The sequence below is a fragment of the Lithobates pipiens genome, unplaced genomic scaffold (genome assembly GCF_037356315.1).
Source record: "Lithobates pipiens isolate NorthernLeopardFrog02 unplaced genomic scaffold, aLitPip1_a1.2 Scaffold_13, whole genome shotgun sequence".
In the NCBI taxonomy this organism is placed as follows: domain Eukaryota; kingdom Metazoa; phylum Chordata; class Amphibia; order Anura; family Ranidae; genus Lithobates; species Lithobates pipiens.
The window spans coordinates 403,057,038-403,070,470 of NW_027507718.1; the positions used below are offsets into that span (position 1 = coordinate 403,057,038).

General features: G+C 42.3%; 1 protein-coding gene across 2 annotated transcripts in view; it reads left to right on the forward strand.

Annotated features, from left to right (window-relative positions):
* DLC1 (DLC1 Rho GTPase activating protein) overlaps positions 1-13,433 on the forward strand; it is a 539,422-nt gene that overhangs the window by 271,488 nt on the left and 254,501 nt on the right. The window contains exon 1 of one of the 2 annotated variants that reach the window (XM_077477432.1): positions 3,035-3,168. The exons of the other annotated variant lie outside the window; for it this stretch is intronic. Coding sequence (XP_077333558.1) covers positions 3,054-3,168 — 115 coding nt within the window. The 5' untranslated portion in view covers positions 3,035-3,053. Of the gene's footprint in view, positions 1-3,034; positions 3,169-13,433 lie in introns of those variants that run through there. 2 annotated transcript variants of the gene reach the window in all.

A 13,433-nucleotide genomic window follows, 5' to 3' on the forward strand; every position in this document is an offset into this window, starting at 1 on the left:
GGGGGGGGGGTGTTTGTTAAAGAAGAATTATCACTTTTGTAAATTTTTCCGATTCTCCATGAAACAACATACATGTATTATTTTGTCCCATCTCCCAAGATGCCCTATAACAGTGGTCATCAACCCTGTCCTCAGGGCCCACTAACAGGCCAGGTTTTATGTATTACCTTGGAGAGATGTAGGCTAGAATACAGCAATCACTGAGCAGCAAATTATATCACCTGTGATGTATTTAAGTTATCTTGCAAACCTGGCCTGTTAGTGGGCCCTGAGGACAGGGTTGATGACCACTGCCCTATAACACTCACTAGCTACATTGGACAGCACCCCCCCCCCACCCTTCTCTGGTCTACAGCTGCCTGACACTGCTGCTAGCATGAAGATGGCTGCTTTTGAGAGTGAGCACCTGTCTCCATCTTCCAGCACTTCACCAAGGAAAGTGCTGTCAGAAGGAACGCAGAGGGATGGGAGCTTGACATGCTTAACTTCCCTCTGCATTCCTCCTGCCAGTGCTTGCCATCAAACAAGTGCTGTAAGCCAGGGACAGGTGCTTGCTAGTAAAGCAGCCATTTTCTTGATATCAGTGGTGTTAAGTTACTGTGTGCCAAAGAGTGTTAAGTTCCTGTGTAGAAGAGTCTATGCATTGTCCTATGTCACATGATTAGTCCCAGTTTTTGTAATGCAATAAAAGTGCTTGGAAAAGCAGCAAATCAATCAGGTTAGCAGTAAATGAGATGTGAGTATGTACAGAGATTCCCATTGCTCCCAGTTTAAATAAAGTTTTTTGATGATGGTTGGAGCCTGGATGCTTTGTAAAGCTTTGGTTGGAAAAGCTTTTATTCGTAGGTCTACATCTCACCTGGAAGCCAAACCTTTACTAATAAGTCAGAGCTTTCTACTGGTCCTTAGTGGCTGATACTTAAGTCTCTCTCTCTCTCTCTCTCTCTCTCTCTCTCTTTCTCTCTTTCTCTCTTTCTCTCTTTCTCTCTTTCTCTTTTTCTCTTTTTCTCTCTTTCTCTCTTTCTCTCTTTCTCTCTTTCTCTTTTTCTCTTTTTCTCTCTTTCTCTTTTTCTCTTTTTCTCTTTTTCTTTCTCTCCTACTCTGTCTTCTGACAGAGCCTGCTGCTGGGTGAAAAGGATGACTGCTGCCAGAATGCTAAAAGAGCTGTCTTTTTGTTTTTGGAAACTCATTGGGGCGCACCCTGTTAGTTAGGAACTGACTCGAGTTTAGGTGCTTGGACACGCAGATGTTTTTTTGTTTAAAGCTATTAAATTCCTGTACAGAGCCCTAATACACCAAAACCGTTTTTACTCTGCTGCCTTGTTGAATCAAAATGCAGGACAAACCTGTCAAACCTGTCAACCTGTCTGTTGCATGGTTAACCATTGACAATACTATTGAGCCTGGTATTGTCAATACAATATATACAGTATCTCACAAACGTGAGTACACCCCTCACATTTTTGTAAAAAGTTTATAATATCTTTTCATTCGTTTTTAATATCTTTTCATGAAATTACACTTTGCTACAAAGTAAAGTAGTGATTGTACAGCTTGTATAACAGTGTAAATTGCTGTCCTCTCAAAATAACTCAACACACAGCCATATTCACACTGTTTATACAAGCTGTACACTCACTACTTTACATTGTAGCAAAGTGTAATTTCTTGAGTGTTGTCACATGAAAAGATATAATAAAAAAAAATTTACAAAAATGTGAGGGGTGTACTCACTTTTGGGAGATACTATGTGTGTGTGTGTGTGTGTGTGCGTATATATATATATATATATATATATATATATATATATATATATATATATATATATATATATATATATATATATATAAAATCTAACTCAGAACTGTGTTTCGGCTTTACACAGCATTCAAAGGAAAAACACAAAAAGGCCAAAGTAACACAAAGCCTCCTGCCCCCTTCTCTTTGCAGTACCTCTGCTCAGGCATTTTGTGTTCGTTATCCAGACTGACTAACAGCACACCTGTGCTCGCGTACAACAGTTGCAGCTTTCTCAGCTCTCTTTGGTTGCAGGTCTTTGTTGCATGGGCCCCTCTCTCAGCCCTCCCAGCTCTGCGGGCTCTCTTAGTTCTGTCAGGACTCTAGGTTCCTTCAGTCCTCTAGACAAGGTACTTCCTGTCTCCATCACGCAGCATTGGCTCCTAAGTGGAGCACACCTGTTTCCTGGGCCCATAGCTATGGCCAAGCCTGTAATTACAAGGGTACCTCTACATGCATCCTGCTGGTCTCCAACAAGACCTAAACACTGGGTTAGAGGCTTCTTCCCTCCCCAAAATGCCGCCAAACTCTGGAACCCAATTTGGGAATTACAAAACCTGGAGAAAACAGAAAAGCCAGTTTTCTCCACTCAAAATGATTGTTCTGTAGCACCATACTCTGCACTCCTGTGAACACTGTATTACTGTTGCCTACTTCTACACAGTGGCAGGGCTGTGCACTGTCACTATATACACTATACATATTTATTTTTTCCTATTATGCTGCCATGTATATGTTCAGTCTGTGGATTTGCTAATTTTTTTGTGCAGGTAATAGTTAAGCTTCTGTCACTGGGAAGTGTAGACATGCTGAATCTGCATTCCTTCATCGTTACTGACTATACCCAAAAATATCATAGAGAAAGCAAAATTGTAATTATATTACTAAATTGGGTAAAAAGTTTTATGACATGTATAGATTACTGTAATTGATAAATCTATACATTCAAAATATATTGCATATTTTATGATTTAAACGCAATCTTAATAATTGTCCAGAGTGAGAGTCCAGTGCATTTACATTAATGTGTCTTGCATCCTTTGAAACATATTCCAGATGTACTAAGAGTGGCAAACTTGGCAGCTTGTCAGCATTTTGCCTGCAGTATGAGCTACCCTGTGTCTGCAGTGAAGACTGCATTGCCTGATTCCTGAAGGATAAGCTCTCTGTCTAGGAGGACTGCAGGAGCTGATCGCAGCTGGGCACTTGGTGCAGTGACATGGACTGATGCAATTTTTTTTGGAAGTTCACATAAAATGGAGAAGCTATTAAAAAATCCACTCAGGAGATCGCTGAGTGATCATATTAGGAATTCCACTGCTAAAGCTCTGGATGTTATCTGGAAAAATGCAAGAGAAAAACGACTGGCAGGTGAGAGGATTTTAAACCCCTGTAAGCACCAGTAATCCAGGTTGTTTATAATAATTTAAGTGTGCTAAGTAAGCATTTCCATGGCCCGAGAGCAGGTGTTTTTCATGGTGCAGCCTGTGTATAGGTAGAATTTGGTTCAGTTTGATAAGCAGTGCATAGCTTCTATAGGAGGGGTTTTATTTTGAGATGATTTATAAAGCCTTATTGTACCCTTGTGAGGAGGGATACTGTAGTGATTTACAACTCGCAATAACTCGAATCTGTTTTATTGCCAAGGAGTGTGTCATTTGGCATACATGAGCTATGTAGTGAGAAATTGATGGCATTTCCTCTGGCAGCTCCTCAGTGCTTTCAATTCCAGGGTAGTGTTGACTTTGCCAAGGCCAGGCTTTTGCTATTTAAATGTATGACCTCAGCATCTGCAAGATGAGGGATGAATCTAAAGATGAACAATGGACTAAGAGCTCTAGCAATGATACCGTTTAATTTTGTATATTTTATATCTTATCGTTGTTTTCTAATATAAGATAGTTTTAATTCAGAAATAAACACAGAGGGAGTGGTTTGCTAAAGGCAAATAGACAGTTTACCTTGCAAGGGAATTTTTCCTTAGCTTTGTGAATGTGGTAAAAATTTACTTTGCAAAAAATAGCCAATCACTTGCAAGGGAAAAAAACAGTATGTTTAGTTACACATAATTGAATGATGGAAGGCAACAGAACTTCACCTCATTTACTAAGCTAAGTGAAAATTCTGTTGTAAAATGGACAGCCTATTTACCTTTAGTAAATCGACTCCTGTATGTTTACATGAATGTAACTACTGCAGTAGTTACATGAATGTAACTACTGCAGTGTGCAAATGCTGAGATTTATGCCAATGGGACTGTGTTCTCTAAAAGGTTAAACTGCTTTGTCTTCCCTTTTAATCTTAGATATTTTGAATCCATTTTTATTACACTGTGCCCCATTTGCATCTTTTGCTAATGATTATTCTAATACAATTCTAATGCAATGTGATATTGCTCACTTCTGCTTTGCCTTATCAATTGCTTGCTCTCATTATATCTTTCTTCATGAGGAAGTCTGAGTTTTAAGTTTCAACGATTTTAAGGATTTAATAAATGAACAGTTATTTAAGATGATAAAGGAAAGTTAATGTACATAGAGAAAGCTTGAGCAAAAAATATACTAACCCAATATGTTTCGGAGTTTATTACAAGCTTAAAGTACAGAGACTGAGAACCTAAGAAGGGAAAAGAGGGTATGTAATACTGAAAAAGTAAACATTCTTTCATAATGAGCTTTCAGTCTTGGGGGTAGCTGTGGATTCATGTTCCCATCAGGTCTAGACTGAGGCCAGGTTGACATTGGTTGCGCAGTTTAGGTGCAGCGAGATTGTATCCACGTTTTTACATACGGTTTTAGGTGCATTCTGATTGACTTCCATTACATACAGTATGTGCATTTTCTGAAAGCACATCAAAGATGCAGAAAGGAAGACTTTGATACGCCATCATGAAATCCACTGTCCAATAGAAGTCAATGAGAGCGCACCTAAAGTTGAGCGTAAAAACTTTTATAAATCACACTGCACTCAGACCATACAGTACAGGTTTGAACCTGCTCTTATACACTGTATACCAAAGTCAGATAATATCATAGGGCGGAACTGGTGGCAAAGTAGAGCAGGTGTTTTGCTCATATACCATGGGCACTTTGTCAAACATTTACTGGATATCAATGTGTTATCTCTGAATTAGGGCTTCCTGCTGTCTTGATCTGCCAATGTCACATTGTGTAACTATAAAGGGCTTTCTTTCCAGTTTCACTAGAAAAAAGGTTGGATTCAACCAGACATTAAGCCATATCAGGAAAAAGGTCCCCTAGTTCTAAAGGCAATGGAGACAGCCGAGGCCTAAAAATCTTGTCATTCTACAGTACTGATGGTTTGCTTCTGGGTGGGCAGTAATTTAGTTGATGATCTTTGCTTGATAGGGCTAACAATAGAAAGGCTATTTAGTCATTACAATAGAATTCTGAGAGCCTTTGAAAGCAAGGTTCTTGTGTCCTTTTTTAATCTACTCAAAAAGTAAATATTAAAGGGAAATATAAAGAATGGTTAAAAATAAACTTCATCCCTCCATTAGAATTCTCTTTCCTTCCTCTTACCTTGACACTTGGTTTTCCTCAAACATACTCACACACCAAGGTAATCCAACATTGTTTGGTGTAACCCACTGCACTACCGAAGCCTGCTGGGTCCTGTGACACCACCTTCCCTTGTGACATTATTAGGGGGCTACCTGTCTCTGATTAAATTTGGCTGTTAATATGCAATGTGCTGGAGGTGCCCCAAAGCCTCCTATGATGGTGATTTCAGCATCTAATTATGTAGCAGGAGAGTGGAGTCAGCGTTAGTAAGAGGAGAATTGTGAAACATGATTAAAGAGGGTGAAAGTCAACTTTATTAATGGTTTAGAAGTAGCCTAAATAATACTGATTGTTGCCTTGAATTCTACATGAAAATTTGAAGTACATTTCCTGACATGTGACAGTACCTAGACACTTCTATGTCTGAAGTGTGAGGCCATTTAACACATATTCTGCTCACTGATGACTGCATTTATTATAAGTGAACACTGTAGTGACCAATGGTAATGTCACTAATATAAGTCTCATTGGGCTGCTGAAGAGGAAGCTGTATCTAAGGACCTGCAATGCAGGGATCTCTTTGCTCCTATTCCATTCATTGTCATTTTATAGATCCTTAATACCCCCGCCTCTCCTGACGCCCATTGATGTTTATCTCCTCGTGTGTTGCTGCTGATCTGTGGTTCTTTTACCTCTGCTGCACCTGTTGATCATTCTTCCCAAGAGTCCACATTTAATTAGCTCATTAGAGTAGCAGTGAACAGGGGTCTGCATTTGACATGAAGAAGCAAGTCTATTCCTGTACCAAAATGGCCACCACCACACAGGCGCAGTGTAAAACAAAGAAAAGCAAGTCAGTCTTGGAAAAAAAAATCAACTGCAGGGAAGCTACAGACAATACTAGCACCAAGTCTTCGATCCTCTGCAAGACTATTCGGGCCCAGCCATGATATAGGTTCTCTTTAAACTTTTTACTAGAGTATTGCCAGTGTTTAGTAGGGGTGAGCTTTCTGTTCGGGTTGAACATGAGTAAGCCCTTGTACACACGGTCGGAGATTCCGACAACCAAATTTTTGTCCGAAACTGTTGTATACACACGGTCGGACAAAGTTGTCGGAAAATCCGACGTGATGACGTTATTTCATTACGACGGGACTATGTTCACGCTAGTAGCCAATAGCTTTGTAGGAATTTGATCTGAGCATGCGTGGCACTTTGTCCAATCGGAATTCTCTACGTCCGATCGGAGCATTTTGTCGGAAAATGTTTCCGGCAAGTTGGAAAAGTTGGTCCGACGGATATTCCGACGGAAACAGTCCGATGCAGACCACACACAGTCGGAATATCCAACAAAATGATCCAATCGGACACATTCCGACGGAATCTCCGACCGTGTGTACAAGTGCTTAGACTCGAACACTAGCTATTCACCTGTTCATCAAGAACCTAACATTATGGCTGTTTGTGCCAAATTAGAGCGGCGTGTAATGGCCCATAATGCACTACGGGAGCGCAGTGCATTGCTGTATGATGATTGGCCAGAGCATGCACCATGACCTGCATGCTCTGTCCAATCACAGCGCCCTCAGCTAAGAGAGCCATAATTGACCAAAGGCAGGGTGCCTTTCGCCAATCATGGCTCAGGGGGACTAAGTCCACGCAAACACTATATAAGGCTGATTGCAGGCCATTCCTTGTGTACATTTTCAAATACACTTTCAGGCGATTCAGTGATCTGCAGTGCATAATATATATATATCCACTGCATTCTAGTCTAGCCAAGCCTATATCTGACTGCAGGCTGTTCCTGGTGTACGTTTTCAAGTACACTTTCAGGCAGGCAGGTGATTCAGTGATCTGCAGTGCATGAAATATATATAGTCTCCTACATATATATATCCACTGCTTTCTAGTCCAGCCGAGCCTATATCTGACTGCAGGTCATTCCTGGTGTACGTTTTCAAATACATTTTCAGGCAGGCAGGCGATCTGATCTGCAGTGCATAAAATATATATACAGTCTCCTACATATATATCCACTGCACTGCAGTCTAGTCTAGCCAAGTCTATATCTGACTGCAGGCCGTTCCTGGTGTACTTTTTGTAGTAAACTGCAGGCGGTGTTTTGCTAATAAAATTTTACAGCATGTCTGGAAGGCCACCAAGGAGAGACAGATACTCACAGGCCCCTAAAACAGGGCAAGCAGGCTCTGTGTCTACAGCCAAAAGTGCTGGTTGTGGACACGGTGAATCCTCAGCACATGGCGGGGGGGCACACTTGTCCTGGTAGAGTGGATAATTAAGCCTTCCTCATCCTCCTCATCCTCTGTCACCCAGGCTCAGAGCAGTTTGCCTGCCAAAGCAGCCTATTCCATCAGCTCAATGTCATCAGTCACTCCTTCCCTAGCCCCACCATCATGCACGGAGGAGTCCCCCGAACTGTTTGATCACAGTGTCTGGTACATGCTGCTGGAAGATGCGCAGCATTTTGAAGGCTCCGATGATGGTACCCAGGTTGAGGAAGGCAGTAACGTGAGCCCAGAGAGAGGGGGTGCCCAAGAAGGAAAAGAAACTGGCAGTCATGTTCCCCCAGCTACAGAATACTGCCAGGTTTGCTGCAGTGATGAGGAGGGAGGGGATGAAGAGGTCACTGACTCTACATGGGTGCCGGATAGGAGAGAGGAGGAGGAGGCACATCTCCAATGAGGCAGGATGCCCTCCTGGGGCCAGTTTAAGGGCAGTCACCCTACTGCATCACACCGCAGAGCTCCGCGTGTGCAGGGCGCTGCTGACTCCCCACGTATTTTGAAAAGTTCTTTGGTGTGGGCCTTTTTTGATACATGTGCAGCAGATTGCACTGTTGCTGTTTGCAACATATGTCTGAAGCGTATCAAGCGTGGCCAAAACGGCAGCTGCTTGGGCTCTACATTCTATGATGACCCACCATGCAGTCCGTTGGCAACAGTACTTAAAAACACACACCAAAGAACAAGATGGACCTCTCCTTGCTCCTCATCAGCTGGGATCTCCAACCCCACTATACCTTTAGTCTTCTCATAAACCTGCACTGAGAGGAATGAAGGTGCAGAATTAGATGTGCCAAATACTTGCAGGTAATCTGCTTTCGCTACACCAGCATCCGATTGTAGCAGGCAAATTTCCCTACCCCAGTTGCTAAACCATCAAAAGAAATTCAGTCCCAGCCATTCACATGCTCAGAGGCTGAATGCTAGCTTGGCTAAATTGCTAGAACTTCAACGCTGCCTTTTCAGCTGTTAGACTCGGCCCCCTTTCATGAATTTGTGGAATGTACTTCAGTGGCAGGTTCCCAAACGCTATTTCTTTTCACAGAAGGCCATTCCGGCTCTCTACTGGCATGTGGAAGGCAATGTCTTGGCCTCGTTGGACAGGGCGGTCAGCGATAAGGTGCATATTACTGCTGACTCATGGTACAGCGGGCATGGACAGGGACGTTACCTTTCTGCAGTATTGTTGGAACTTGTTCCGCCACCACGCCTTCATAATGCTAGTAGTGGTGATTCTGCCACACCTCTCTGCTCCACCCCCTCCTCTTTTTCTTCCTCTATGGCGTCTTCCTCTGCATATTTCTCCTCTGAACCAGCGGTGCTCCGTAGGCATTCAAGGGACTACGCAAGCACTCAGGCAAAAAGATGCCATGCAGTGCTTAAGTTGTTGTGCTTAGGGGACAGGTGCCACACTGGGCCAGAGATTCTGTCAACTCTGCAGGGGCAGACTCGGAGGTGGTTGACTCCACACCAGCTTTAGGCAGGAATGGTGGTTTGCGACAATGGCACCAACCTCCTCTCCGCCCTTCGACAGGACACTTGACCCATGTTCCCTGTTTAGCTCATGTCCTTAATTTGGTGGTGCAGTGGTTCTTGTGCAGGTACCTGCGCTTACAGGATCTCCTTTGGCAGGTCAGGAAAGTTTGTGGGTATTTCCGCCGGTCATATAATTCCAGTGCTAAGCTGGCTCATCTTCAAAAGGAATACAACCTGCCCAAGAACCGCCTCATTTGTGATATGCCCACCAGGTGGAACTCAATGTTGGCAATGCTGGAGCAGCTGCACACGCAGCAATGAGTACCTGTGTGAGTATGGCACCAGGACAGGGTCAGGGGAGCTTGTTTGTTTTTTTCACCATGCCAGTGGCTACTGATCAAGGATGCATACACTGTCCTGTTACCATTTGAGAAAGCCACGAGGATGGTAAGCAGTGACAGTGCATGCATCAGTGATACTGTCCCGCTTGTCTTCCTGTTGGAGCACATGCTTTGTGGAATAATGGACAGGGAACTTAAGGCAGAACAGAGGGAGGAAGAGGAGGATTTCTTTACCTCTCAAGGCCCCCTTTATCCTGACATTATTCCTACGGGCCCAACCAATCACACAGGAAGAGGAGGAGGAGGAGGTTTGTGTCAGCATGGAGGTGGAGCCTAGCACTCGGCATCAGCAGCAGTCTTTAATGGATTGTTTTCAGTCCCCAGAAACCCATGGACTTGTACGTGGCTGGGAAGAAGTGGCTGTGGATCATGTCATCCTTAATGACCCAGAGGACTCCAGATTGAATGCCTCAGTAAACCTTCGCTGCATGGCCTCCCTGATCCTACACAGCCTGTGAAGGACCCTCGGATTCGTGGTATCAAGGAGAGGGATCATTACTGGCTGGTAACCCTTCTTGATCCACGTTACAAGGGTAAGGTTGCGGAACTTATCCAGCCTTCGCAGAGAGAGCAGAAGATGAAACGTCTTTGGGAGGCTTTGCAGAAAGGTTTGTGCAATTCATTTCCAGAGCCTGGGAAGTTTAAATTTCCAGGTCCTCCTGGACAACGTATTGCTGAGGCTTCAGTCAGTCACAGAAGGAGTGGTGGAGAAGGTGTCCGTCTGACCGATGCATTCAGACAATTCTTTAGTCCGCAGCCCCAAGGTCTGATCATTCCAGCAACCATCGCCAGTGTCTGATTTACATGGTGCAGGAATACCTAGGGGCAGACTTGAAGACCTTTCCAACCAAAAATCCACTAGGTTACTGGGTCTTGAAGATGGATCACTGGCCAGAGCTTGCACAATATGCAATTGAGCTACTGGCCTGTCCTGCATCCAGCATTCTTTCTGAATGCACATTCAGTGCTGATGGAGGCTTTTTAACCAATCACAGAGTGTGCCTGTCCACAGACTCAGATGATCGGCTCATCTTCATAAAAATGAATCAGTCTTGGATCACCAGCTACCAAGCACCTGATGCTGATGTAACTGATTAATTTTCCTATGAATGTGAGATCCCTTGAAGAATGCCTATGCTGACTGACTATCCTATTCCTTCTCAATGTTCATGTTGACAGCTTCTAAGAACACTTTTGTTTCAGGGCACCACCACCAGTGCCTAAAGCCCAATTTTTCTGCCCCTGTTTAACAGGGTCATATAATTATAATGTTTGCTGTAATATTTCACAGCAGGGCTCATTCGTGCACTCAACTAAAGTATCTTTGAGGGTTTGCAGTGTTGTGGCACCACCACCAGTGCCTAAGGCCCACTTTTTCTGCCCCTGTTTAACAGGGGCATGTAATTACATTTTTTTGCTGTAATATTTCGCAGCAGTGCTCATTCTTGTGCTCAACTAGAGTATCTGTGAGGGGTTGCAGTTTTGTGGCACCACCACTAGTGCCGAAGATCGAAATTACAAATGACTCCTACTTACAAATGGAGGGATACAACAGGAAGTGAGAGGAAATCTAACCCTAGGAAGGGAAATTCTCTCCTGTAAGAGTTAATATGGGAAAAAGGTGTCTCCACTGATGCTTCATCACCAATCCTTGTTTCTACAACAACCCAACATTTTCAAAATCCAATTCTCATTGGGACAGAAAGAAGAGGTAAAATCTTCTGAACAGGGGCACAAACAGCAAAACAAATGTTACAGGGGTGATGATAACCCTTCCCTATGTTATCCAAAAAGATTTTAAATAGATTTTTTGGCTGGAGCTATACTTAGAAAATGTACCTGTACCTGATTGATTCATTTGGCAAATAACACAAATCGCAAGCTTTTGTCCAAAAACTTTGCAGGTTCCCTATTACAAATAAGGAACACCTATAATGCAGCCCACAGCCTTTGTCCATGGTCAGCTGAGTCACAAGAGCCAGTAATTTGAAGAAATTGATAACCCAGCCCTCTTTTTAAAGGTTGGGCTCACAGGAACCATATTGTTAGTGGGAATTGGGGCAGTTAGAGAGAGCTAACAATTCTTTGTAGGAGGAGTTCTTTTTTTCATTTTATTTTTGGCTTAGGCACATATTCTCCAAGGCAGTGTTAGGTGTACAATGCCTTTGGTTTTACAAAAAATTGCTTATTCGACCTACAAATTGCAAGAACTGAATAACAAAATTTGCCCCCATAGACTTTAGAGGGAGTTTGCCAAGGGTTCATGAACTTTAAGCAAGATTTAGCAAAACTGTTTGTGACCTGAACTCAGGTTGATTTGCTTAGCCCTAGGTAAATTCTAATCATTCATGTTTCCATCACTTACTCATTGAAAAATAAAAAATGATATAGTTATTTTATTTTGAATTTAAAGGGATTTTGATTCCTTGCATTTGTCTGCAGAAATAATACATTCTTCTTTTTTTTTCTTTCTTTCTTTTTTCTTTTTTTTTTTGCAGCAGCACATACAGATGTGTTTTCATATTAAGTAAAAATTTTTGTACTTAATATTTGCACTGAAACCATTTATCAAGCTGGTATTATACAATATACAGCGCAGGATAATTTATATATTTCAGAACAGGTTAATGAAGATAACCTTTACTCAACTTAGTCTCAGTGGAGGGCACCTGCTGTATGAGATTCATATATCATGAGAGGCTAAATAATGCTATCTTTTACTGTTGTCAGTCTTAATTCCTTTCTAGCATTTCAGAAATAGCTTTAAACATAAAATAGAATGTAAAGGTTAACAATACAGGATCAATAAAAGTGACCTTTTTTGTAAAACTACTTGGGATGGATTGCTTTGCTCAATGTTTCAGGCTAGAAGGAGCTTTGTGTAGGAGTGCGGGAATGAAATGAAGGCTCTACTATTGTGTTAAAGCTGTTTGCCTACACTCTAAGGAATGCTTGCCTGTCAACGTTCCTACTAATAAAAGGTAAAGGCCAAAAACACTGGATTTTGCGTCAATAACCCTTTACATAATGGAGATTAAAGGGACTTTCTTTGTTTTCATAATACATTTTTTTCATATGTAGTAAACTGTTGGGTAATTAAACACTTCTAGGGTTCTTTTAAACTTATAGATCATGGAAGATAATGTACTATACTATTCATAGGAAGAATTTAGAAATTTGTTTATCATAAAATTATTTTAACATAAAAGCATATCCCGCAATCAGACTGCACCAGCCAACAGACCATGTTAATCGAAACAAATATAAACAATTACACTAACCCTATACAAACTATGTGGCTTAGTAAAACATCACCTACATACATAAAATATCCAGTTGGAAGGAAATCTATATTGTTTCATTTATTGTTTATAGTTATATACTGTATAATTAATTAGTAAGTCTATGTAGAAAAAAAAAATTATATATGTGTGTGTGCCATTAAATAGCGGATCTGCTGCAGTCATATATTCCCCACCAGTAATGTGACTTAAACAATGTTACAATAAAAACTGCCCTCACCCTAAGGCCCCTTTCACACTGGGGTGTTTTTCAGGCGCTACAGTGCTAAAAATAGCACCTGTATAGCGCCTGAAAAAAATCTGGCCCCTTTCACTCCAGTGTGAAAACCAGAGGGCTTTCACACTGGAGTGGGGCGCTAGCAGTGCAGTGAAAAAAGTCCTGCTAGCCACATCTTTGGAGCGGTGAAGGAGCGGTGTATTCACCGGTCATAAACGGCTCCTACCCATTGAAATCAATGGGGCAGCGCGGCTATACCGCCGGCAAAGCGCCACTGCAGTGGCGGTTTGCGGGCGGTTTTAACCCTTTTTCGGCCGCTAGCAGCCGCATACTGCCGCTAAAATGACGGTAAAGTGGCGCTAAAAATAGCGCCGCTTTACCACCAATGCCGTTCCCACCCCAGTGTGAAA